The following is a 27,926-nucleotide window of genomic DNA, read 5'->3' on the forward strand; positions in this document are numbered from 1 at the left end:
CGTTATATTTCAATGCCAGCGATATGAGAGGGAAATGGACAGTTTGTTATTAGTATTAAGGAATAATGGTATTGAGGAGTCAAGTTTAATTGAATTTAAGATAACCTTAAGGTGATATTGTATTAAATTATATATTCCGTTTCCTTAGGGAGAAGGGTTTAATTGGGTGGGGTTAAACTTCAGACCTTCCCTGTCTCTGGTCAACACTCCAGTCGGTGGCGGAGATGCATCTGTAAAGTTGGTTGCCAACCGACATTTAAAGACCACTGAAGAAGAAGCGTAAACGGAAGTGAACAGGAAAAATGTACACGTTAGCGGTTTTTGTTGTTATTTAGACGTTTATTAACACCCTGGAACTCAATATGCCCCATTGAACTCCACGGCATCACCCACTTACCCCATATAGTGTTTAATTCGCGTTTGAGACAGGACTTGGTTGATAGATGTTATCTAGGTAACGCGGACGTTAACTAGCTAGCTGCTAACAATGGCTAACTGTATTGCTGTTCACACTCAAATAGCCTCCATCATGGAGGTGCTAGTGAATGCAGCAGTGGCAGAGGTCTGTAAACTCGTAGACGACGACTATGCGGTGTTTCGTTTGGAACTAACTCAAAGCCAGAAAGAAAACAGGACATTGAGGAGAAAACTACAGCTACTGGAACTTAAGGTGGCACGGGACCGCGTCCTCACGAGTCGTCCCAAGATCCTCGACCGATACAGAGGAATGGCAAGAGGTACATTTTGTAGAAGGCGGGGGCTGTGGACCGGTCTCCTCGTTCACATCTGGGCATGTGTAACTTTAGATGTTTAAAAAAAAAAAATTTGTAACCTTTATTTAGCTAGGCAAGTCAGTTATGAACAAATGCTTATTTACAATGACGCCAAACCCAGACGACACCGCTCTAACCAGGGTGTCTGCAGTGACGCTTCATGCACTGAGATGCAGTGCCTTCGACCTGTGCGCCACTCGGGAGCCCCAAAATGTGTTAACCACATATGGCTGGCTAACCGGAATTCGGTCTTGATCATTATTTGGATAGTAGGCAATCATTCTGATTACATAGGTAACTTGCAGATAGACACTATCATATTCTAACCAGATTATTGATTTACTGCGTTTCCTATTTTTTACTAATTGAAAACGATATAATGCATGGAACAAAATCATTCTATAAATAGTATATCAAGAAGTTATGTGAAGTCTTAATTTACATCCTTGCCAATTCTAGACAGTGTCAATAATGTACAATATACAGTTGAGCATTGACAGTACCTACACTAACCACCTCTTTTCCCCCCAATCACTCTCTCAGATCTCACTGGAGGCCACAGGAGCTTTATGAATCAAGTGGGACACAATACATGGAGCGATGACCAACCAATCACTGTTGATGAGGGGAGTGGAACCTCAACCCAGCACGTTATCGTGATAGAGGTTAGTGTAATAGTATTATATCAAAATTACAGTACATCAAATGTGGTCAGTTTATTTCAGAAAGGCACCCCTCATCTATTCACTTGCTTACATGTACATCCTTATTTATCTGCCATAGGGGAGCTTGGAGACTTCCCAATGACATTGTTATCCAATTCTACTCATGTACCTGTAATCACCTCCCCTCTTTTTATGTCAGTCTGCAGATGCAGAGGCTGCAGGTCTTGGGGTCAAGCAGGAGAGGTCTGAAGGAGAGGAGGACCCAAGGCACAGCAGAGACATCCAGACTGGTGCGGCTGGAAAGCACCTTGTAGCCACCGAGGACCTCGCCACCACTGCCGCACCCCAGGCCTGGACCCAACGCAGCATCACAGAGGTCAGTGGAACGCCGAAGCCCATCCTCAAGTCAGAGATGGACACCGAGATATTAACAGTAACACAAAGGTTCTTACACAAAGAATCTGACCACAGATCAGACCCAGAGAGACTGGGCTGTCCTCCTGCTCCCGGCTCAGACTATTTACCGGTATTTCACCAGAGCCAGATTAATTCTCGTGGTGATGGTGACTCGTTAGACACTGACGTGGATGTTCCATGTTGTTCTTACGCAACAGAGATGGACCCTGTTAACATATCCTTGGGTTTAGAGACACAAACTGATCTGTCTAGAGGGGACTGGAACCAGTACACTAGTAGTGTATACTCTGAAGGGTGCCTAGATAAGAAAGGGGAGGTCATAGTGGTAGATGAGGTGACTGTAAAAGTGGAGGGCTACGCTTCTCCCCTATTGAATGCAGATAGTCACCTAGGAGACGGACACTCACATGGCAGAGATTTCTTAGATTATAGGGGAAGCTTAGAGACAACTGTAAATGTTGCCACCCTCTCCCCTTTACACACGTTCAGGGATCGCAATCCAGGGTCCACGTCGATAGGACCTTCCACATCACACAGCCATGTCCTTTCCAATCAGCTGTTGAACTCAAATGACCGGACTAGAGCCCAGGCTCAGGGAGGGGGAGCCACATCAGGCAATGTTAAAGAGAGACGGTTCCTCTGCATGTTCTGTAACAAAGGCTTCAGCTGCCTCCAGAAGGTGGAGATCCACCAGAGGGTCCATACAGGGGTAAAACCCTTCAGCTGTACCCAGTGTCATATGCGCTTTTCTGTGGCTGGCAACCTGAAGAGGCACCAGAGGGTACACACAGGGGTGAAACCCTTCAGCTGTACGCATTGTCAAATGCACTTCGCTCAGGCTGGTGACCTGAAGAGGCACGAGAGGGTCCACACAGGGGAGAAACCCTTCAGCTGCCCCCAGTGTGAGAAGAGGTTCTCACGCCAGCACCAGCTGAAGATTCACCTGAAGGTCCACACGGGAGAGAGGTTGTTCGCCTGTACGCACTGCAGGAAGAGTTTCTCAGAGAGGAGCTACCTCCGGATACACCACCAAAAAAAACATTCCACTCAATGACATTCCATTCAACAGCTTCTGACGTTTATGTCAAACCAAGCATTAAACACAAAGATTAGTTTTCATTGTTGTCAGCTAAAAAGACCCACAGATGCATTTGGAATAACAAGGGAAACAGATTTCAGTATATATTGCTTCCAGACATTGTAAAATAAAAGGCATACAGTGCATTCGGAAAGTATTCAGACCCTTGACTTTTTCTACATTTTGTTACTTTACAGCTTTTCCTAAAATTGATTAAATAAGAACAAATCAATCTACACACAAACACATAATGACAGGTTAAGAATTTTTAGCAAATTTATTAAAAATAAATAACAGAAACCTTATTTACAAAAGTATTCAGACCCTTTGCAATGAGACTCGAAATTGAGCTCTCCACCAATCAGGCCTTTATGGTTGAGTGGCCAGACCGAAGCCACTCCTCAGTAAAAAGGCACATGACAACCCGTTTGGAGTTTGCCAAAAAGGCACCTAAAGGACTCTCAGACCATGAGAAACAAGATTCTCTGGTCCGATGAAACCAAGATTGAACTCTGGCCTGAATACCAAGCGTCACGTCTGGAGGAAACCTGGCACCACCCCTATGGTGAAGCCTGGTGGTGTGGGGTAGTTTTTCAGCGGCAGAAACTGGGAGACTAGTCAGGATCGTGGGAAAGATGAACGGAGCCAAGTACAGAGAGATCCTTGATGAAAACCTGCTACAGAGTGCTTAGACTCAGGCGAAGGTTCAGCTTTCAACAGGTCAAGGATCCTAAGCCCACAGCCAAGACAACGCAGGAGTGGCTTTGGGACAAGTCTGAATGTATCGGAGTGGAACAGCCAGAGCCCGGACTTGAATCTGATCTAACATCTCTGGAGAGACCTGAAAATAGCTGTGCAGCAACACTCCCCATCCAACCTGACAGAGCTTGATAGGATCAGCAGAGAAGAATGGGAGAAACTCCCCAAATACAGGTGTGCCAGGCTTGTATCGCCATACCCAAGAAGACTCGAGGCTGTAGTCGCTGCCAAAGGTGCTTCAACAAAGTACTGAGTAAAGGGTCTGAATACTAATGTAAATGTGATTGTGTTTTTTTAAATATAAATTTGCAAACATTTCTAAAAATTAGTTTTTTGCTTTGTTGTTATAGGGTATTGTGTGTAGATTGATGAGAAACTATTTCATTCATTTTAGAAGGCTGTAACAAAGTGGAAAAAGTAAAGGGGTCTGAATACTTTTTGAATGCACTGTAAGCCTGAAGTCTGTTTCAAATTGTGTTTGTACTGTATAGGCTATATGATGTTCACAAATGCATATTTCATTACTTAAATTCAACTGCTTAATTTTTATCCCAAGACTCTTTGAATGAGAAAATGAATGCAGTTCATCAAGTTCATGCAGATTTTTAGTTGAGACATGTATTTGTGGTTTTCATATGGTGTATTTAACTTGTTTGTTTAATAAACACAAAATGGGACTTTTAATTCTAAGACTTTCATTGAGACTCTTTAATATACATCAGATCTGATATCACCCTATTCTGCTTCATAGCTGGTGATGAAATGTGTATTATTGGTTAAATCAAAAGTCAGAATTATGGCTAAACCCCACCTACAATTTCACTTCAAATGTGATTTTAAACCGAATGCTAACCTTAAATTAAGACAAATGTAAATGTTTCTTTTTCATACATTTTTATGGACAATTGTGACTTAACTATTGGCTACCAATATACACTTACTAAATATACCTACACTAACACCTACTGTACATGTCAAAATAGTTTAGTCAAGTTTGTTTGACTTATCATTGCTGACTTATTTTTACCCACAACATATTTATGTCCACCATGATGGGTTTAACAACAATGAAGTCAATCTGTAACTACAGTACAGGACTCAAACGTAGGGGGGTGGGTAAACACTCCATGTTGAAAGTGTTTCTGTGTGTACGTACCTGAATTTTTTTTTTATTCATACGGGAAACTGGAGCGTGACAAATCGAGCAGCGTTGCAGTTCTTCACACAAACTGGCCACCTATTATCATACCCCGTTCAAAGGCACTTCAATCTTTTGTCTTGCCCATTCACCTTCTGAATGGCACATAAACACAATCTATGTGTCAGTTGTCTCAGAGCATAAAATGCTGCCTAAGACCTGTCTCCTCCCCTTCATCTACACTGATTGAAACAAGTGACATCAATAAGGGATCAGACTTGACCAGGTGAAAGCTATGATCCCTTATTTACGTCACATGTTAAATACACTTCAATCAGTGTAGATGGAGGAGACAAGTTAGACTCTTTAGTGTACATCACATCTGATCTCACCCTATTCTGCATACACCCAACAGTGCTTTATAACCATTATAGACTTACTAAATATTACTATGTACTCACACACTAACAAACCTCTACTGTACACGTCAAAATGGTTTAGTCAGGTCTGTCTGACTTTTGACTTATCTTAGCTGAATCATATTTACCCACAACATCATATTTATGTCCACCATGATGAGTTTAACAACAATAAAGTCATTCTGTAACTACAGTATAGGACTCAAATGTAGTGGGGATGGGTAAACACTCCATGTTGAAAGTGTGTTTATTATCTGTGTGTACATATCTGAGGGAGTGTATGTCTGTGTAATCTGTATCACCTGTCTCTTCCAGGAGGAGGAAGTGCTTCTGGTGAAGGAGGAGGGTCTGGGGAACCCTGAGAGGACCATGGTCATGGAGGACAACCAGACTACACCTCCTCCCGAACCCACAGAGGAACCAACTGAGAGGCACAGGACCACACACAGTCTCACTGAGGTGAGTCCACTATGAACTACTGTCTGAATGGTATTCGGTCAGGACTCGTATCCACAAAACCTCTCAGAGTAGGAGTGCTGATCTAGGATCAGTTTTGCCTTTCAGATCATAATGAATAAGACTATTTGGAAAGATCCTAGATCAACACTCCTACTATTTGTGAATAAGGGCCCAGGTCTTGATTCATTTTGTTTTAAGTGTGGGACCATGCCTTTAACTTCCCTTTAAGGTTTTGATAAATCAGAGGTAATTTTGTGAACGAGTGCTAACTAGCTTAATTAAAGGCAAACACTGGAAGTCTTCGGGCACAGCTAGCAAGCTAGTTAGCTTTGGTTTGCCAAATGACCACTTAACTGCCTGCATACTGGACACAGAGACAATAATAGTATCCACAAGTTCATCTGATTCATCACTTTAAAGAGTGTCACATTATCAAATCAACCTACATGTTTGCATTGTACTCATAGCAGTCCCTCATTGCCCAATCAGAAGATGCTCTATAGCAGGGTGCTCATATCAGATTTCTTGATCCAACATCCTCTCACTCTGTATCTCTTACAGTCAGTAGACATGGAGGATGGGAAGCCTGATCTGCTGATAGTCAAAGTGGAGACAATAGAAGATGAACCAGAGAGCATTGACCTGCTGAGTGGACTAAAGATGGGGGAGCAGGGTAAGGGAGAAATGCATATCCAAATCAAATTTACTTATATAGCCCTTTGTACATCAGCTGATATCTCAAAGTGCTGTACAGAAACTCAGCCTAAAACCCCAAACAGCAAGCAATGCAGGTGTTGAAGCACGTTGGCAAGTAAAAACTCCCTAGAAAGGCCAAAACCTAGGAAGAAACCTAGAGAGGAACCAGGCTATGAGGGGTGGCCAGTCCTCTTCTAGCTGTGCCGGGTGGAGATTATAACAGAACATGGCCAAGATGTTCAAATGTTCATAAATGACCAGCATGGTCAAATAATAGGTCTGGGACAGGTAGCACGTCCGGTGAACAGGTCAGGATTCCATAGCCGCAGGCAGAACAGTTGAACCTGGAGCAGCAGCACGGCCAGGTGGACTGGGGACAGCAAGGAGTCATCATGCCAGGTAGTCCTGAGGCATGGTCCTACGGCTCAGGTCCTCCGAGAAAGAGAGAATTAGAGAGAGCATACTTAAATTCACACAGGACACCGGAGAAGACAGGAGAAGTACTCCAGATATAACAAACTGACCCTAGCCCCCCGACACATAAACTAATGCAGCATAAATACTGGAGGCTGAGACAGGAGGGGTCAGGAGACAATTTGGCCCCATCCGATGATACCCCCAGACAGGGCCAAACAGGAAGGATATAACATCACCCACTTTGCCAAAGCACAGCCCCCACACCACTAGAGGGATATCTTCAACCACCAACTTACCATCCTGAGGCAAGGCCGAGTATAGCCCACAAAGATCCCCGCCACGACACAACCCAAGGGGGGCCGCCAACCCAGACAGGAAGATCACATCAGTGACTCAACCCACTCAAGTGACGCACCCCTCCTAGGGACGGCATGAAAGAGCACCAGTAAGCCAGTGACTCAGCCCCTGTAATAGGGTTAGAGGCAGAGAATCCCAGTGGAAAGAGGGGAACCGGCCAGGCAGAGAGAGCAAGGGCGGTTCGTTGCTCCAGAGCCTTTCCGTTTACCTTCACACTCCTGGGCCAGACTACACTCAATCATAGGACTTACTGAAGAGATGAGTCTTCAATAAAGACTAAGGTTGAGACCGAGTCTGCGTCTCTCACATGGGTAGGCAGACCATACCATAAAAATGGAGCTCTGTAGGAGAAAGCCCTGCCTCCAGCTGTTTGCTTAGAAATTCTAGGGACAATTAGGAGGCCTGCGTCTTGTGACCGTAGCGTACGTGTAGGTATGTACGGCAGGACCAAATCAGATAGATAGGTAGGAGCAAGCCCACATAATGCTTTGTAGGTTAGCAGTAAAAACCTTGAAATCAGCCCTTGCCTTGACAGGAAGCCAGTGTAGGGAGGCTAGCACTGGAGGAATATGATCATTTTTTGGGGGTTCTAGTCAGGATTCTGGCAGCCGTATTTAGCACTAACTGAAGTTTATTTAGTGCTTTATCCGGGTAGCCGGAAAGTAGAGCATTGCAGTAGTCTAACCAAGAAGTAACAAAAGCATGGATTAATTTTTCTGCATCATTTTTGGACAGAAAGTTTCAGATTTTTGCAATGTTACGTAGATGGAAAAAAGCTGTCCTTGAAACAGTCTTGATATGTTCGTCAAAAGAGAGATCAGGGTCCAAAGTAACGCAGAGGTCCTTCACAGTTTTATTTGAGACGACTGTACAACCATTAAGAGTAATTCTCAGATTCAACAGGAAGATCTCTTTGTTTCTTGGGACCTAGAACAAGCATCTCTATTTTGTCTGAGTTTAAAAGTAGAAAGTTTACAGCCATCCACTTCCGTATGTCTGAATCACAGGCTTCTAGCGAGGGCAATTTTGGGGCTTCACAATGTTTCATTGAAATGTACAGCTGTGTGTCATCCGCATAGCAGTGAAAGTTAACATTATGTTTTCGAATGACATCCCCAAGAGGTAAAATATATAGTGAAAACAATAGTGGTCCTAAAACGGAACCTTGAGGAACACCGAAATTTACAGTTGATTTGTCAGAGGACAAACCATTCACAGAGACAAACTGATATCTTTCCGACAGATAAGATCTAAACCAGGCCAGAACTTGTCCGTTTAGACCAATTTGGGTTTTCAATCTCTCCAAAATAATGTGGTGATCGATGGTATCCAAAGCAGCACTAAGGTCTAGGAGCACGAGGACAGATGCACAGCCTCGGTCAGCTTTTTCTAAAAATGTTGAGAGGAATGGAAAAATCGATATAGGCTGATCGTTTTTTATATTTTCTGGGTCAAGGTTTGGCTTTTTCAAGATAGGCTTTATTACTGCCACTTTTAGTGAGTTTGGTACACATCCGGTGGATGGAGAGCCGTTTATTATGTTCAACATAGGAGGGCCAAGCACAGGAAGCAGCTCTTTCAGTAGTTTATTTGGAATAGAGTCCAGTATGCAGCTTGAAGGTTTAGAGGCCATGATTATTTTCATCATTGTGTCAAGAGATATAGTACTAAAACACTTGAGTGTCTCTCTTGATCCTAGGTCCTGGCAGAGTTGTGCAGACTCAGAACAACTGAGCTTTGAAGGAATACGCAGGTTTAAAGAGGAGTCCGTAATTTGCTTTCTAATAATCATGATCTTTTCCTCAAAGAAGTTCATGAATTTATTACTGCTGAAGTGAAAGCCATCCTCACTTGGGGAATGCTGCTTTTTAGTTAGCTTTGCGACCGTATCAAAAATACATTTCGGATTGTTCTTATTTTCCTCAATTAAGTTGGAGAAATAGGATGATTGAGCAGCTCTTCGATACTCCAAGCTAGTCGGAAGACTTCCAGTTTGGTGTGGCGCCATTTCCGTTCCAATTTTCTGGAAGCTTACTTCAGAGTATTTTCTGTATTTATTTTATTTATTTTACCTTTATTTAACTAGGCAAGTCAGTTAAGAACAAATTCTTATTTTCAATGACGGCCTAGGAGTGGGTTAACTGCCTGTTCAGGGGCAGAACGACAGATTTTTACCTTGTCAGCTCGGGGATTTGAACTTGCAACCTTCCGGTTACTAGTCCAACGCTCTAACCACTAGGCTACTCTGCCGCCCCAGGGAGCTAGTTTCTTATGACAAATGTTTTTAGTTTTTAGGGGTGCAACTGCATCTAGGGTATTGCGCAAGGTTAAATTGAGTTCCTCAGTAAGGTGGTTAACTGATTTTTGTCCTCTTGGGTAGGCAGAGGGAGTCTGGAAGGGCATCAAGGAATCTTTGTGTTGTCTGTGAATTTATAGCACAACTTTTGATGCTCCTTGGTTGGGGTCTGAGCAGATTATTCGTAATAAAATGGTGGTCCGATAGTCCAGGATTATGAGGAAAAACATTCAGATCCACAACATTTATTCCATGGGACAAAACTAGGTCCAGAGTATGACTGTGACAGTGAGTAGGTCCAGAGACATGTTGGACATGTTGAAAACCCACTGAGTCGATGATGGCTCCGAAAGCCTTTTGGAGTGGGTCTTTGGACTTTTCCATGTGAATATTAAAGTCACCAAAAATTACAATATTATCTGCTATGACTACAAGGTCCGATAGGAATTCAGGGAACTCAATGAGGAATGCTGTATATGGCCCAGGAGGCCTTTAAACAGTAGCTATAAAAAGTGATTGGGTAGGCTGCATAGATTTCATGACTAGAAGCTCAAAAGACAAAAATTTCATTTTTTTTTTTTTGTAAATTGAAATTTGCTATGGTAAATGTTAGCAACACCTCAGATGGTCACTAATGTAACCAGGAGGTGAGGCCTCATTTAACACAGTAAATTAATCAGGCTTAAGCCAGGCTGGCTAACAGCCTGCTGCCTGGCCTGCACCCTATTTCATTGTGGAGCTAGAGGAGTTAGAGCCCTATCTATGTTGGTAGATAAGATACGAGCACCCCTCCAGCTAGGATGGAGTCCGTCACTCCTCAGCAGGCCAGGCTTGGTCCTGTTTGTGGGTGAGTCCCAGAAAGAGGGCCAATTATCTACAAATTCTATCTTTTGGGAGGGGCAGAAAACAGTTTTCAACCAGCGATTGAGTTGTGAGACTCTGCTGTAGAGCTCATCACTCCCCCTAACTGGGAGGGGGCCAGAGACAATTACTCGATGCCGACACATCTTTAAAGCTGATTTACACGCTGAAGCTATGTTGCACTTGGTGACCTCTGACTGTTTCATCCTAACATCGTTGGTGCCTACGTGGATAACAATATCTCTATACTCTCTACACTCGCCTCTCTACATATAGCCTACATACAGTAATAGATCTTAAGTGGAAATAGTGATGCGCCTGGCTATGTTTTCTTCATTCATAAAATAAAATCAATACATCTTATGTTTACATACAAAACACACATAAAGTTGAAGTCGGAAGTTTACATACACCTTAGCCAAATACATTTAAACTCAGTTTTTCACAATTCCTGACATTTAATCCTAGTAAAAATTATCTGTCTTAGGTCAATTAGGATCACCACTTTATTTTTAGAATCTGAAATGTCAGAATAGTAGTGGAGAGAGTGATTCATTTCAGCTTTTATTTCTTTCATCACATTCCCAGTGGGTCAGAAGTTTACATACACTCAATTAGTATTTGGTAGCATTGCCTTTAAATTGTTTAACTTGGGACAAACGTTTTGGGTAGCCTTCCACAAGCTTCCCACAATAAGTTGGGTGAATTTTGGCCCATTCCTCCTGACAGAGCTGGTGTAACTGAGTCAGGTTTGTAGGCCTCCTTGCTCGCACATGCTTTTTCAGTTTTGCCCACAACTTTTCTATAGGATTGAGGTCAGGGCTTTGGGATGGCCACTCCAATACCTTGACTTTGTTGTCCTTAAGCCATTTTGCCATAACTTTGGAAGTATGCTTGTGGTCATTGTCCATTTGGAAGACCCATTTGTGACCAAGTTTTTATCTTGAGATGTTGCTTCAATATATCCGCATAATTTTCCTTCCTCTTGATGTGAATTGCACCAGTCCCTCCTGCATCCCAGCACCCCCACAGCATGATGCTGCTACACCCATGCTTCACGGTTGGGATGGTGTTCTTCGGCTTGCAAGCCTTACTCTTTTTCCTCTAAACATAACGATGGTCATTATGGCCATACAGTTCTATTATTGTTTCATCAGACCAGAGGACATTTCTCAAAAAAGTACGATCTTTGTCCCCATGTGCAGTTGCAAACCGTAGTCTGGCTTTTTTACGCTGGTTTTGGAGCATGGTGTTTATACTTACGTAATATTGTTTTTACAGATTAACATGGTACCTTCAGGCTTTTGAAAATTGCTCCCAAGGATGAACCAGAGTTGTACTTGACCAGGTAATTGACTTAAACGCCATATTTAGAGTTCTCTGCCATGTTTGTAAATGTCTATTTTGTAACCTCTTCCTGCAGTTGATTGGCCTGAGCCTAACAAGGGAGACTGGGCGGCCATCTTGGATTCCCAGCCGGGCGCAGCCAAAGGCTCAGGGGACCATATCACTGAGCAGGGCGAGATAGTGGAGGTCAGTGGATGGGACAGAGTCCTCAACTCTGGGCTGGAGAACAACACTGTTAGCCACAATCAGAAACAGACAGTCGAACACAAAACAACAACTGAATTTAGTCAACAGACTGACTGAGCCCCAAATGAAAAAAGACTACAGTTTACTATAGAATACTAAAATACTTAGTATAGATGTCTGTATTAAACTGTAGTATACTGTAAAATACTATACTACACACTGTTGTATCCTCAATCGTGAGGTGCTACAGTGTTTTCCCACCCAATAAACACTAATGCCTGCAAAAACACTACAGTTTTGTAATTCTAGTAGAGTGCCTTCAGAAAGTATTCACACCCCTTGACTTTTTCCATATTTTGTTGTTATAGCTTGAATTTAAAATTGATTAAATTTAGATTCAGTCACTGATCTACCCACAATACCCCATAATGTCAAAGTGGAATTATTTTTTTAGAAAATGTTTAGAAATTAATACAAAATTAAAGGGCCTCCCGAGTGGCGCAGCAGTCTAAGGCACTGCAGATCCAGGATCAATCCCGGGTAAGGGGAGGGTTTGGCCGGCCGGGATGTCTTTGTCCAATCGCGCTCAAGCGACTCCTCCATGTGGCGGCCGGGTGCATTCACAGTCACCTCGGTCACCAGCTGTACGGTGTTTCCTCCGACACATTGGTGCAGCTGGCTTCTGGAATTAGCGAGCAGTGTGTCAAGAAGCAGTGCGGCTTGGCGGGGTCGTGTTTCGGGGACGCATGGCTCTCTACTTTTGCCTCTCCAGACTCCACACGGGAGTTGCAGCGATGGGACAAGACTGTAACTATCAATTGGATATGATGAAAATTGGGGAGAAAAGGGGTAAAAAGTACCCCCCCACACACAAAAAAAATCTAATTTAAAAGCTGAAATGTTTTAAATCAGTATGTATTCAAGCCCTTTGTTATGGCAAGTCTAAATAAGTTCAGGAGTAAACATTTGCTTAACAAGTCACATAATAAGTTGCATGGACTCACTCTATGTGCAATAATAGTGTTTAACATGATTTTTGAATGACTACTTCATTTGTACTCCACACATACAATTATCTGTAAGGTCCCTTAGTCGAGCAGTGGATTTCAAACACAAATCCATCCACAAAGACCAGGGAGGTTTTCCAATGCCTTGCAAAGAAGGGCTCCTATTGGTAGATGGGTAAAAAGTAACAAAAGCAGACAATGAATATCCCTTTGGATGGTGTATCAATACACCCAGTCACGACAAAGATACAGACGTCCTTCCTAACTCAGTTGCCAGAGAGGAAGGAAACCGCTCAGGGATTTCACCATTAGGCCAATGGTGACTTTAAAACAGTTAATGATTTTAATGGCTAGGAGAAAACTAAGGATGTATCAACAAGATTGTAGTTACTCCACAATACTAACTTAAATGACAGAGTGAAAAGAAGGAAGCCTGTACAGAATAAAAAATATTCCCAAAACATGCATCCTGTTTGCAATAAGGCACTAAAGTAAAACTGCAAAAAATGTGGCAAAGAAATTAATTTTATGTCCTCAATACAAGGTGTTATGTTTGATGCAAATGTAACACAACACATTACTGAGTATCACTCTAAATATTTTCAAGCATGGTGGTGGCTGCATCATGTTATAGATTTACTTGTCATCCGCAAAGACTAGGGAGGTTTTTGGGATAAAAAGAAACAGAATAGAGCTAAGCATATGCAAAAAAAAACTAGAGAATGTAAAAAAAACATTTTTTGCTTTGTTATTATGGGGAATTGTTGCGTAGATTGACGAGGGGAAAAAAAACTATTTAATAAATGTCAGAAAAGGGCTGTAACCTAAAAAAGTTGAGGGATATGACTACATTCCGAAGGCACTGTGTTCCCTAAAGGTTATCGAAAAGAGCAGAAGCGCTTAACTATCCGTTCACACCCCAGTTCTACCTACCTAAACCTTTATGTCAAAGATAATAAAACAAAAACACTATAGTAAATGCTACAGTAATATCAGCAAAAACACTTCCGTAAATACTACAGCCTACAAAAACACTAGTGTAAATACTACAGTCTGCAAAAGCACTACATTCATTGCTATAGTATATACTACAGTTATTTTACTATAGTAAGGGAAAACCCCCATGAAATGGACAAAAATGAATGGCAACATATTGGTATTGGACGAAACATATACACAATCGCAAATACCACTGAAATGGACGGCAGATCATCCTAACCGTATGGCATATGGCAAATGCCAAGTGTCATACAACAAAAATCCCAAAGATGGCGAGTGCGCTCCGCCGTAGATTTTCAAATTGAAAATGGACACAAAGTCAAGACCCATAGGTCAAATTTTGAAAATGTAAGCAAAAAATCTAAAGTACAACCACCTCTAAAAAAAAAAATCCTTTCTGGACCTTTTTTCCGAAAAATGTTCAATTCTTTTGTCAATTATACATATATAATAACCGTGTGAACATACCTTTGTCTTATTTTATTGAGTTTGTCCATAACGCCTATGTTTTGTCCATTTGCATTATATAATCATAGGAAGTCAAAAGTCAGTAAACCATGTCCAAATGGCATAAGAAATGTCCAACTGCCATACATAAGTATTGAAAGTACCAAATCAGGATGTTATGTACATTTGCCATCTTTGATCATAGGAAGTCGGTTTCCGAACCCAAAAGTCAGTGAACCATGTCCAAATGGCATTTATACTGACCAAATGATATATGTTAAGCCCTGAATCAACGTAGGTCTATTTGTCATGTTTGATCATTGGAAGTCATATGAAGTAAGAATTTGGTGCAATGAGAGAGAGAAGTGGGACTCGTTTTTTAAAAGAGTTTTGGAAAAACGTCCAAATTGATCAGGGGCGCCCTCTATTGGTTGGGCACGGGTGGGGGGTGCTCCCTACCCGGCCCTTGACCCCTTGCACTCCCCTAAAGGCATTAAAAAACATTTTAAAAATGTGCTACTGGTAACCCGTTCAGGTAACCAGGCGTACAGCTGTCCATTTGCTATATCTTACAATGGGCATTTACATCACGAATTTGACATGCTCTAATATACTGCAGAAATGCCCAATTGACTGGCCCGTTGAACTCGGGATGGCAGGGCAGTGATGGTGGTTCCTCTCCATTGCTCGTTGGTGTTGATTTCAGCATGTCCTTTTGGTGATGGGAATTAACTCATACTACCCATCCCGGATCCGGGAGCGTAATCATCGCCTGAAACTAATCAGCATAACGCAGCGAACATAAATATCCCTAGAAAATCTTCCTATTCATGAAAATCACAAATGAAATATATTGAGACACAGCTTAGCCTTTTGTTAATCACTGTCATCTCAGATTTTCAAAATATGCTTTTGTCCATTTGCCAACGTAAGTTTATCATAGCCTAGCATAGCATTATGCCCTGCTAGCAGCAGGCAACATTTTCATGAAAATAAGAAAATCAAATTAAATAATTTACCTTTTAAGAACTTCGGATGTTTTCACTCACGAGACTCCCAGTTAGATAGCAAATGTTCCTTTTTTCCCCAAATATTATTTTTGTAGGCGAAATAGCTCCGTTTGTTCTTCACGTTTGGCTGAGAAATCGACCGGAAAATGCGGTCTCTACAACGCCAAACTTTTTTCAAAATTAGCTCCATAATATCGACAGAAACATGGCAAACGTTGTTTAGAATCAATCCTCAAGGTGTTTTTCACACATCTATTTGATAATATATACACCGGGACAATTGGTTTCTCATTTGAAGCGATTGGAATAATGGCTACCTCTGTACTTTACGCAAGATTTTATGCGGGAGCCATCATGTGACCACTTGCTCAATGTGGTCCCTTACGGCTATTCTTCAACATAAATGCGTAAAAATACGTCACAATGCTGTAGACACCTTGGGGAATACGTAGAAAGCGTAAGCTCATTCGTAGCCCATTCACAGCCATATAAGCAGTCATTGGCATACTGCCCCCTAGTCACAAAAGATTAAAAACATTGCAAATGTACTGTCCATTTGCAATGTCTTTCAATGGGCATTTACCATCACGAGTTTGACTTGCTCAAATATACTGCAGAAATACCCAATTGACTGGCCCGTTGAACTCGGGATGACCAGGCAGTGATAATGTTTCCTCTCCATCGCTCGTTGGTGTTGATTTCAGCATGTCAATTTGGTGATGGTTCATCACTGTTTAAACTTATTGCAAATGTACAAAAGTCAGCGTGCATCAGTCAATAAGATATCACTCTGACACCAAACTGATACAAACTGACACCAAACCCACTTTGTCCAACTCGTTTAGAAGCCAACTATCACATATTTCAGAGCAGGCCCAACATTCACAGTGTTTAAACCATAATAAAAACTTAAATCACGTAGTTACGTTCTAGCTTCGGGTCCTGTTTCGACATTATGTTTAGGCCTAGCTGAGGCGACCCCGAATCACAAGTTTTGGCTCGATAGGTCATTTGGAGCCCGAGCAACGACCTTAATTAGTGCTGAAAATTCACTTTTTCCGGGCGTTCCTACAGGGTCCCTGAAGGAGCAACCGGACAGAAACGTTAGGGTCCGTCTCTGAGCCGAGGCGGTTTCAATGCACCTAGTCTTGTGACTCTGGGACTTTTCTAAATATCACCATTTTCGCGATGGTCAAAATTAATTGAAGTCATTGCAAATTTACGAGGCTGTTTCTCGGCCTGAGAACCTTCCAGAGCCACATAACTCACTGTGAACTATCGACTAAAGCTCTGGAACATGTATTTAAAGTTTCAGAGCTCTAGGTCTGACGGTTATTTGATGGTTCTAACGCAGGTAACTATTGCAGGCTCTGTGTGTCTGTAAGCCTCACACTGTGTGTGAGTGAGTTCAGAAAATCACGTAGAGCTCTGAAACTCACCTTAACGGATTCGTCTGAACACACCACAACTGGATCTGTAACTTTTTGGGCAAAAAAACACATTTCTTTAACCATCACCAATTGTACATTGTACGATTTCTCATAAATTATGATAGATAAATGGCTGGTTCTTTTTTTTTCTTAGACTGTAGGTTCATATACTTTGACGCAAAGCGGTCAAATTAGCGCTCTATCGTTTTTGACCTTTACTCCCAGAAAATGGGCCTTAACTCAAAAATGCCTCGACGGCATCTTGTTTCTGGGCTAAAGCCCATTTGGCCAAACCCGTGCTCACCAAGTTTTGTCTTCGAAGTCTTTTCCGTGATGTTTAGTCCATTTGCAATAAGCAGCCAGTCGCCATCTGGTGGAATTTTCCAGAACAGCGGAAAAATTACAAATTTAAAAAATTTATCAAACGTAAACCAAATGTCAGAGAGACTTAATTTGATGAATTTCCGGAAGATTTGGCCCTGGGGCACAACCCGAGACGGCCAGCCTATTTTAATAACACTCGCGGACGTCTAATAAGGAACCGTACATTTGCAATATGGAGATCCTCATCAATCATACGGGAAATGCCAAAAAGTGCCCTTCATATATGGAAATACTACAGTAAAGTTTGCAAAATACTATAGTGAATACTATAGTATTTATATCATACTATAGTACTTTTTCATGTGGTGGACCAGAGGGAGGCGTAGATTTGGTCCGCAGGGATGGGGAGGTGTCCGTATGCAGCTGGAGAGAACAGCGTCAGACTCAGCTAGCGATGATCCGTCCTGCTCCTATAGTTGTGATTGAGAGACTGATGGCGCCTCAGGTTAACAGGTGTTTCCTTCAGCCTGCCTTCTATAGGATCAATCAACTGGAACATGGACCCTGCAACAACACACACTCCCCTGCCTTCGTCCTCCTCACACTCTCTTAATGTTAATCCAGACCTCAGACAATGCCAGTGCCTCAACACTAAATGGCTACACAAGCCCATTGACAAATGACAGTAGTAAAGATGGAATCAGTAAAGGTGGCAGCGCCAAAGAGAAGTGCTTCCCGTGTTCATTCTGTGGGAAAGCCTTCAGTTTCCCCAAACAGATGGAGATCCACAAGAATACCCACTGGGGAGAACTGTTCAGCTGCCACCTGTGCGGGGCCAGTTTCTCTGACTCATTCAACCTGAAGAGGCACCAGAGAGTCCACATGGGAGAAATATACATAAATAGACAAATACATAAACCTTTTACCTTATATTAAGTAGGCATAATTGCAAATTATTAAATCCTTCCAATATAAATAAAAATGATTTAGTTACGAATTGAACTTCAATTGAGTTGACTTCACATAGGATGATTTCACTGAACAACAAAAGAAAGGGAATATTGTATGATCCCCAATGATCCATCGTATCGCCCAAAAACGTTTTCAACATACATCTGTAAAATGACAGACTAGAAACTAAAGCTTTGGTTGTCTTCCTCTCAGGCTTCCATGTCTTCTCCCTGGACCTCCTCAATGTCCACCTCTTGAACATTATACTCTGAGGCCTCATCTTCACTGTCACTTTCCAACCTTGTTGAGGATGGCTCGTTATCAGGCTCAAAAAGCCAAAAATTTGCCCGGATGGCCACCAATTTTTCAACCCTTGTTTTGGTCTGCCTGTTGCGTGCTTTGATGTGTGTATTCCCAAACAAGGACAAGTTGCGCTCTGAGGTGGCTGATGTTGATGGTATTTGGAGGATGATGTAGGCAACAGAGGAAAGAGCTTCAGATCCACAGTCCCTTCCACCAGGTGGCTGATGAGAAATGTTGGCACGACTGCCATATTGCATCTCCATCATCCAGGCCAAGGTGGCGAGACACAGTAGGGATGACACCATAGGGCTTGTTGATCTCTGCACCTGACAGAATGCTCTTGCCAGCATACTTGGGGTCGAACATGTACGCTGCGGCGTGTATGGGTTTCAGGCAGAAGTCTTCACGCTTTTTGACGTATTTCAGAACTGCAGTTTCTTCTGTTTGGAGCAACAGTGAAGTAGGCAGGGCAGTACGGATTTGTTCTCTTACATCTGCAAGCAGAGTCTGAACATCAGACAGGATGGCATTGTCTCCCTCAATCCTTGCAATGGCTACTGCTATAGGTTTCAGGAGTTTCAGGCTGCTTACCACTCTCTCCCAAAATACATAATCCAGGAGGATCCTCTTGATGGGGCTGTCCATATCGGCAGACTGTGATATGGCCATTTCTTGAAGAGATTCCTTCCCCTCCAGGAGACTGTCAAACATGATGACAACACCACCCCAATGGGTGTTGCTGGGCAGCTTCATGTGGTGCTCTTATTCTTCTCACTTTGCTTTAGATTGTTGCTATAACTTGATGACCCTTCACATACCTAACCATTTCCTTGGCTCTCTTGTAGAGTGTATCCATTGTTTTCAGTGCCATGATGTCCTTGAGGAGCAGATTCAATGCATGAGCAGCACAGTCAATGGGTGTGAATGTGAGGGTAGGAGTGAGGGTAGGCCTCCTTCACTTTAGACCAAGCAGCCTTCATGTTCGCAGCATTGTCTGTCACCAGTGCAAATAGCTTCAGTGGTCCAAGGTCATTGATGACTGCCTTCAGCTCATCTGCAATGTAGAGACCAGTGTGTCTGTTTTCCCTTGTAGAATACTGGTTGAGGGGTGGAGATGTAGTTAATTATTCCTTGCCCACGAACATTCGACCACCCATCAGAGATGATTGCAATACAGTCTGCTTTCTCTATAATTTGCTTGACCTTCACTTCAACTCTGTTGAATTCATTTGCATCCCGCAAATGAGTAGATAAAGCCTGTCTGGTTGGAGGGGTGTATGCTGGGCAAAGAACATTCAGAAATGTATCAGAGGTGAACCATTTGCATACACTGCTCGAGCAAGACATTCATCAGCATTTCTCTGACTATGTTCCTCCATTGAATAAAAAAAACCTTCTGATTCCAGGAGGACCAGGAGCTGTTGCTATCGATAAGGTGTATGATTCATAATTTTCACCTTGAATAGAAGGAGAAGGACTTTTGTCAGAGGTTGCTTGTTGTGAGCGCTGAGGGAACTTTATGCACTTGGCTACTTTATGCACTTGGCTAGATGATTGTGCATCTTTGTTGCATTCTTCACATAATTTGGCTTAGTATTTTCTACATTAGTTGCAGTGCAATGTCTACACACATCAGATAGAGCCTGTGGCATTTTCCTGTAAAGATTAGAGAAAATGAGTGAAAACCCCAAATACAATTACGTATACAGTACAGATAAATAGTTAAGCAGTTAGATTAAACAACTCCTTTGTAAGATAAATGTTTTGAAATGAAATGTATGGAAAGAGGTGAATTAACACTCCTCAGTTAGCAGGCTCAAGCAAGCTAAAACAACAGGCAAGAAATAACTAACAGAAATTGTTAACAAGTTAGAAAGGATTTAAACACACTTTGCTGTAGGCTACTATTTACTAGTTAACAAAAAGTCATGTATGTCATATAAAATATATTTCACTCCACCCAGTATTGAATTCGAAACTTACCAGAAAGCATGTAGTCCTTGGCTCAGACAGTGTAGTAGAGTGGACTCAATAGTGTCTCATTAGTGTGCAAGATCTTGAGAATCAGCTGTACATGTGATGGAAGAATGCACTGGGCATGCAGAGGGTTGCAATTCCATTGAATTGGGGATTGTTTAACCAAAATATGCCACAAGACCTAGAATTACCTTGTGTATCCCACAACAAAAGGTTCACTGTTATAAGCTAACTTATTTGATGAATTTAAGCAACATTTCCCAAATTCCAGGGCTTAGCTATCCATGGAAAATGTCAAGAAATTTACCGGAAAGTTTCCAGACCCTTTGCAACCCTACTCAGGATACACCACAAGAAAATTCACACGGCCCACGTATAGAGTATAGTGACATGTAATGTAGTACTTGTTTGTTTGTAGTTAATTCCGTTGTTTTAGATGTAATGGGGAACTGGATGAGGTGAACTGAGGAAATAATTAGTATCATGAGGCAGAGTAGAAGGTATGGTGATGGTTGGTGTGATGTCTGTAAAAATGCTTCACTGATGATAGGTGACAATCTGTGTCCTTATAGGTTTATATTTTATAATGGGGAAATGATCCTGCCTTAAAGGCTCAGTGCAATCAAAAACATGAGAGATTTAGATGTATTTTCTCATTGATGTTAGAATAATACTGTGAAATTTTAAAAATTATAATACCCTTTTAGTGTAAGAGCTGTTTGAAAAGCCCACCTGAAATTTCTGCCTGTTTTGATGGGGTAGAGTTTTGTCCCTGCCTGGTGGCAAACTAGTTAATAGACCAATAAGATGGTTCCAAACCTCTCTGCCAATAACAATTTGTTTGTTTTCCCCTCCCCACTCAGACCATTCCCAGACAGTCCCAGCTAAATTCTTCCTTGAGAAATTGCTCTTTGCTGTTTTTTTTTACCATTTAAATTGAAAAAAGTCACAGTAAGGTGCTTAATTGTTACTCAGAAATTATTAGATACGGAGATAAAAACGGCTGCATTGGCTCTTTAATTCATGTTTACTTTACATAAAGTAGTGAAGCTGTGGGTAATGTCATGTTGAACCTTTTCCAAGGTATTCTAAAATTAACTTTATCAAAGCGAAGGTATCAGATTTACAGAAGTGTTGCCATAGTGAGAAAAGTTATTCTACTTCACGTATCGTTTTGTGTAATAAAAGTGCTGTAACATTATTTGAGTGTATGACCATTTTGTTGAAGTTAAATACAAAATTGACTCTGTACTGACTGACTTGGTTATTTTTGTATCATTGCAGGGACTGAGTTTCCCTTATCTCAATCGAACCAAAACATTATACTTAATTCTTGAATCAAAACGTGGACATTTAAAATAAATATATACTTTTTTAAACTCCAATGACTCCATATTGTTAGGTACTTGAATCACAGTGTTACAGATGGGCTTGACTGTGGTTAACATTTTATAATATCATGTCATGTTTGTGTGTACAGCAAATAGTTTCTTATATAAACCTTTATGCTTTTCTGTTCAATTTGTCTTCACAGTCTGCATTCCATGAAGACCAGCTGATGTCTGATGTTGCTGACGGGAGAGGCTGGACCTCTGCAGCGGCTGGTCACAAACCCTGGCCACGGATCAGAACCCTGGATCAGGAGCCGTTGCTCTTCCTTCCCGAGTCGCAACTAGGACCTAACCGTGAGGGAGAGAGACTCCACCACCACACAGAACACAACCAGTGGACAGGTGGACTGAACAACCCCAGTCCTGGTGGTCATCAGAGAGGCAGAGACTCCAGTCTGCAACCCTTCTCTTCACAGTCTCAGTGCAGGGATGGAGCAGGGCCTGATAAAGATAGACCCTCCTGTTCCTATGATACAAACACCACAGTATCCATGATGAAAAGATCCGGTCACCCTGGGCTTCAGCCTTCTCAGAGCGTGGTGGGAGATGCTCCTTGTGGTAGTCTTTCAGGAAGTCTGTCTTCAGAGTCTCGTCTAATGCCTGGTGACTGGGTTCATAGAAGGTCTGGATCTGGGTCTAGCCTTCCTCAGTTACCTCATGGTTACCCCACCAATACAGACAGGGTCAGGATGGACGTTCACCACAAGAAGTACCTATCCTATAACACAGCACACAATCCCAACAACACCCAAACAATGGCTAGAGGTCAAGGAGGGAGCTCGAAGACTAACCACCTGAGGGTGGTGGCTCCTGCATTGTCATGTAACTGGGCACTTCTAATGTAACTCTATGGCAGCACCCAAGGGGATTGAATTTTCGAGCTCTACCCTAAGATTTGCCCGTGACGTAGTGTCCATGAGTGACAGAACACGAGCCAATCATGGCGCATAAATAAAAAATGAACTGATATGTGACATGTATTAATGCCAAAATAACATTCAACCCTGTTTAGTTTTAGCAAAAAATGTGGGGCTCAAAACAAAACCGCTTTACTGATGACATTTTGCACAGGCACAATCTTTCCACTATTTTGGAATTTAGTTTTCTCCACGGGTCCCTAAACCTCCTTGCTTCTGCGAGCGAAGCTGAAGTCGAAAAGACAACTTTACAGGTGTCAACTATATTAGCCTAGGCTAACAGTGATGCATTCATTTGATTATGCCATTATTCTGGTGAGTATAGTTTTATTTAGTCTTCTAAGGCAACAAGTCATGGCAAGAGAAGCTTCATGTATCTAACTGTAGACAAACAGGTGAAAACATCACACAACACCCATGACAGCCTACTATGTGAAACTCAGCCTGGCAGACCGCGAAAAAAACAAACATTATAAACAGCATACGATTTTACATGCCACTGTATCCCGTCTAAAATCAACATAAACCATAGCCGGATTTCTCATAATCGGGATACGAGTTTATCCGGGATATTGTAAACGGGACGTGATATTTATATGCCTCAACTCAAAAACAGAATACTTGAGTATCTTCGAAAAATAACGGGATATTAGTGCGCATGTAAATGTTTGGCGATAAATGGAACTATTTCTAGCAGAAGATATATGAGACGCATATGCATAACCATGGTAGTAATTGAAAGGGAACACTGGAGATTATGGGGAAATGCAGACCGAAGATGAGGACACCACGGTTTACCTGACTGAATCCAAACATTACACTGGATTTTATGTGCATTTTACATTTACAGTACTTTCTGCAGCATATGTATAATGAAACCTTATGACTAAAGGAAAGGGCTTTCAATTATTAAATGTTTTTTTTTTTTGTTGCTTTGCCATTGAGTAACTGAAGCTTGGAACACAGCCCTAAATCCCCACTACCACATCACTGTTTACGCAATCCAAAAACAGTTCATTATAGATCGCAATCTGGGTCAGGTGGGCATCATTTGAAAGCTTATCCTATTGCCAAAAATGCCTAGGTAAATTATTAAATAATGTAGGCTTTTCATAAGGCCCAACGAAGTGTTTAAATAAATGTGTCTTTAAGGATTCGGCATTCACCAATATGTCACAACAAGCGCAAAGACCTGATACTGATCCTGGTTTCCGGTGCAGAAATGGCTGTTTATATAATCTCATTACGCTTTAAAAATGCACAATTTGGAGTTGCCTTAGTTTGTCTCGTCCCATTTTGTCACACATCGGACTTGGATAAGTGTTGTGCTATTAAGAGGTTTAGAAGGCTTTTTCAAAGAATGAGAATACATTACATTTTTTTAAGGTATCTGTAACCAACAGATGCATGTCTGTATTCTCAGTCATGTGAAATCCATAGATTAGGGCCTAATGAATCTATTTAATATAAACTGTAACTCAGTCGAATATTTGAAATTGTTGCATGTTGCGTTTATATTTTTGTTCAGTATATCTCAAAAATATAAACACAACATGCAAAAATGTCTAAGATTTTTACTGAGTGACAGTTCGTAGAAGGAAGAAATACTACTCCGCTTCTTGATATGCCACACCTGTCAAGTGGATGAATTATAAAGAACAAAAATATAAAAATGTGCGCCAAACTTCCAAAATCGCCCAGCAGTGGTAACTCATGTTGGCTATGGTATCGATTTCGCCAGCGGCATATCATGTTTTATGAAATATCACTTTTGAGAGCAGCGAAACTGTCAAGACGTTCTCCCTTTTTCTGTATATATTGGAAGTTATTTTTGTCCAGTTTCTGTGAAAAATTTGGACTCATTACGTGTGATGCCCATTGAATGACTGGTGTCAGTGACTGGGAAGTCTGTTTAGGAACGTCAACAACAAAAAAAAAGACTGCTTGTTTTATCATAAAAAATTGCACTTTCCTCTGTTGGACCTACAGTAACTGTCAACAACCCCTACTGTGGCCCTTTCCCAAGTCACTGGGTAGTAAGTAGGGAGTTACCGCTAATCAGATATTTGTTTGTGCTCCTCTATAAACATTCATCTATATCTGTTATGTGAGTTAATGTTATGTATCTCCTACTGTTGCAGTGTTTCCCAACCCTGTTTCTCGAGTACCTCTGGACAAGCACAGCTGATTCAACTTGTCAACTAATCATCAAACCCTCAATAAATTGAATGAGGTGTGTTTGTCCGGGGCTACAATAAAAATGTGTACTGTTGGGGTACTCGAGGACCAGGTTTGGGAAACACTGGTAGTTTACATAAACAGTACCGTATTTCAAAGAGCAGCGCGCACAAACTTTTCATTTAGCCACACCCTTTACACTGAAGAGAGAGAGTGTTATTGGTTGGCATCATAGTTTAAACGGAAATGAACAGTGGCCAACAACAATTTCCACGTTAGCGTTTTTATTTAGACCTTTTCTTAACACCATAGGACTCAAAATATGACGTTTAACTGCACAGCATCGCATACGTACCCCGGGTATTGTTTAATTCGCGTTGGAGACAGGACTTGGTTGACAGATGTTATCTAGGTAACCCTAGCTAGCTAGGTGCTAACAATGGATAACTGTATGGTTTTTCACACTCAAATTGCCTCGATATTGGAGGTGCTAGCGAATGCAGCCGTGGCAGATATCTGTAAACTCGTAGAAGACGAATATGCAGTGTTTCGTTTGGAAATTTCTCAAAGCCAGAAAGAAAACGGGGCATTGCGGAGGAAACTGCATCTTTTGGAACTAAAGGTGGCACGAGAGCGCGTCGTCGTCAGTCGTCCCAGTAGTGTCAAGATCCTCGACGGATACAGAGGAATGTCAAGAGGTACATTTTTCCATTCAAATATGTAGCTCAGTGCCTGTCGCCCCGTTCACCTCTGCACAGTTGTTCAGATGTTACCCAGAATTGGGTCTTGGTCAGTTTTTGAATAGTATGCAATAATTCCCCTGATTACTTAGTTATCTTATTCTAATAACTTTTTTTTTTACTGCATTTCCTGTTCACTTAGTGAAAACAATGTGATGCATGGCACAATCTAGTGACCTGTAAATAGTACATCAATAAGTAATGAGAAGTGTTACCTTACATCCATGCCAATTCTAGACAGTATTAAAACTGTAAATAGTGTACAATATACAGTTGAGCATTGACAGTAGCTAAAGACCTATTTTCCCCCAATCACACTCTCAGGTGAAGGAAATCTAACTGGAGGCCACAGGAGCTTTGTGAAGCCAGCGGTACACCATACATGGAGAGATGACCAACCGATCACTATTGATGAGGATAGTGGAACCTCAACCCAGCACGTTATCGTGATAGAGGTTAGTGTAATAGTGTTGCATAAAAAATTAGTTACTTTGTAATCAAATGTGGCCTGTTTAGTTCAGAAAGGCTCCACTCAGCTATTCACTTACATCCTAATTTATCTGCCATAGGGGAGCTTGTGTTGTGAGACTTCCCTACGACATTGTTATCCAATTCTACTCATGTACCGGTAATAACCTCCTATATTTTGGTCAGTCTGCAGATGCAGAGGCTACAGGTCCTGGGGTCAAGCTGGAGAAGACTGAAGGAGAGGTGGAAACACGGCAAAGAGGAGACATCCAGACTGGAGCTCATCCTGTAGCCACAAAGGACCCCACCATCGCCCCAGCGCCGCCCAGGAACCGACGCAGCATCACAGAGGTCAGTGGAACGCTGAAAGCCACCCTGAAGTCAGAAACAGACACAGAGACTTCAACTGTAACACACAGGCTCTTACACCCAGGATCTGACCCAGAGAGACTGGTGCCACTGGACTGTCCTCCTGCTCCCGTTCCCGGCTCAGACTACTTACCGGTATTTCATCAGAGCCAAAGGACGGTTCATTCCCATGGTGATGGTAACGCTTTAGACACTGGGGTTGATCTGTCTTGTTCTTACGCTACAGAGATGGACCCTGACAACATGACCTTGGGTTTAGAGACACAGACTGATCTGTCTAGAGGGGACTGGAACCAGTACAGTAGTACTGTATACTCTGAAGGGTGCCTAGATAAGAAAGGGGAAGTTATAGTGGTAGATGAGGTGAAAGTGGAGGGCCACGCTCCTCCCACATGGAATGCAGATAGTCACCTAGGAGTCGGACACTCACAGGGCAGAGATTTCTTAGATTACAGGGGAGGTTCAGAGACAAATCAACATTTTGTCACCCACTCACCTTTACACACGCTCAGGGATCGCGACCCAGTATCTACGTCGATGGGGCCTCCTGATTCACATGGCCACGTCCTTTTCGATCAGGTTTTGAACTCAATCGACAGGGTTAAAGCCCAGGCTCAGGGAGGGGGAGCAACATCAAGCAATAGTAAAGAGAAACGGTTCCTCTGCATGTTCTGTAACAAAGGCTTCAGCTGCCCCCAGAAGGTGGAGATCCACAAGAGGGTCCACACAGGGGAGAAACCCTTCAGCTGTACCCAGTGTTACATGTGCTTTGCCCAGGCTGGTGATCTGAAGAGGCACCAGATGGTCCACACAGGGGAGAAACCATACAGCTGCCCCCAGTGTGAGAAGAGGTTCTCCCGCCAGCACCAGCTGAAGAGGCACCTGAAGGTCCACACGGGAGAAAGGCCGTTCGCCTGTGCACACTGCAGGAAGAGGTTCTCAGAGAGAAGCTACCTTAGGATACACCAGGAGAAAAACCATTCTACTCTATAACATAGAAAGTCACCATTCCACCTGATACCATCTGACTTTAGATCAAACCCTGCATTAAATACAGATTAATTGTAATTGTTGTCAACAGAAAAGACCCACAGATGCATTTGGAACAACGAGAGTAACCGATTTCAGTGTTCAATATTCCTGGGTAGAATATTGCATCCAGTGTGATATACACTGAGTATACAAAACATTAAGAACCTCTGCTCTTTCCGTGACATAGACTGACTAGCTGAAGACTTTGATCCCTTATTGATGTCACTTATTAAATCCACTTCAATCAGTGTAGATGAAGGGGAGGAGACGGGTTAAACAAGGATTTTTAAACCTTGGGACAATTGAGACATGGATTGTGTATGTGGGCCATTCAGAGGATGAATGGGCAACATTTAAGAGCCTTTGAACGGGTTATGGTAGTAGGTGACAGGCGCACCGGTTTATGTTGAGAATTGCACCACTGCTGGGTTTTTCACGATCAACAATTTCCAGTGCGTACCAATAATGGTCAGACACCAAAAGGACATCCAACCAACTTGACACAACTGTGGGAA

The 27,926-nt window shown here is 42.2% G+C and overlaps 3 protein-coding genes across 3 annotated transcripts in view; all 3 read left to right on the forward strand.

The window, feature by feature from the left end:
* The window catches only part of LOC139418913 (uncharacterized), a 74,366-nt gene that overhangs the window by 10,348 nt on the left and 36,092 nt on the right, over positions 1-27,926 (forward strand). The gene's annotated exons all lie outside the window — the stretch shown is intronic.
* On the forward strand, positions 266-27,598 carry LOC139419781 (uncharacterized). Its single transcript, XM_071169768.1, has 10 exons — positions 266-737; positions 1,317-1,438; positions 1,638-1,814; positions 5,565-5,708; positions 6,270-6,381; positions 11,759-11,868; positions 21,851-22,537; positions 25,233-25,500; positions 25,867-25,997; positions 26,197-27,598. The coding sequence occupies exons 1-10, from the start codon at positions 488-490 to the stop codon at positions 27,370-27,372; spliced, it is 3,177 nt and encodes a 1,058-aa protein (XP_071025869.1). The 5' UTR covers positions 266-487; the 3' UTR covers positions 27,373-27,598.
* LOC139418918 (gastrula zinc finger protein XlCGF17.1-like) lies at positions 1,864-3,080 on the forward strand. Its single transcript, XM_071168703.1, has one exon. The coding sequence runs from the start codon at positions 2,055-2,057 to the stop codon at positions 2,907-2,909; it is 855 nt and encodes a 284-aa protein (XP_071024804.1). The 5' UTR covers positions 1,864-2,054; the 3' UTR covers positions 2,910-3,080.

This window comes from Oncorhynchus clarkii, chromosome 10, assembly GCF_045791955.1.
Source record: "Oncorhynchus clarkii lewisi isolate Uvic-CL-2024 chromosome 10, UVic_Ocla_1.0, whole genome shotgun sequence".
In the NCBI taxonomy this organism is placed as follows: Eukaryota; Metazoa; Chordata; class Actinopteri; order Salmoniformes; family Salmonidae; genus Oncorhynchus; species Oncorhynchus clarkii.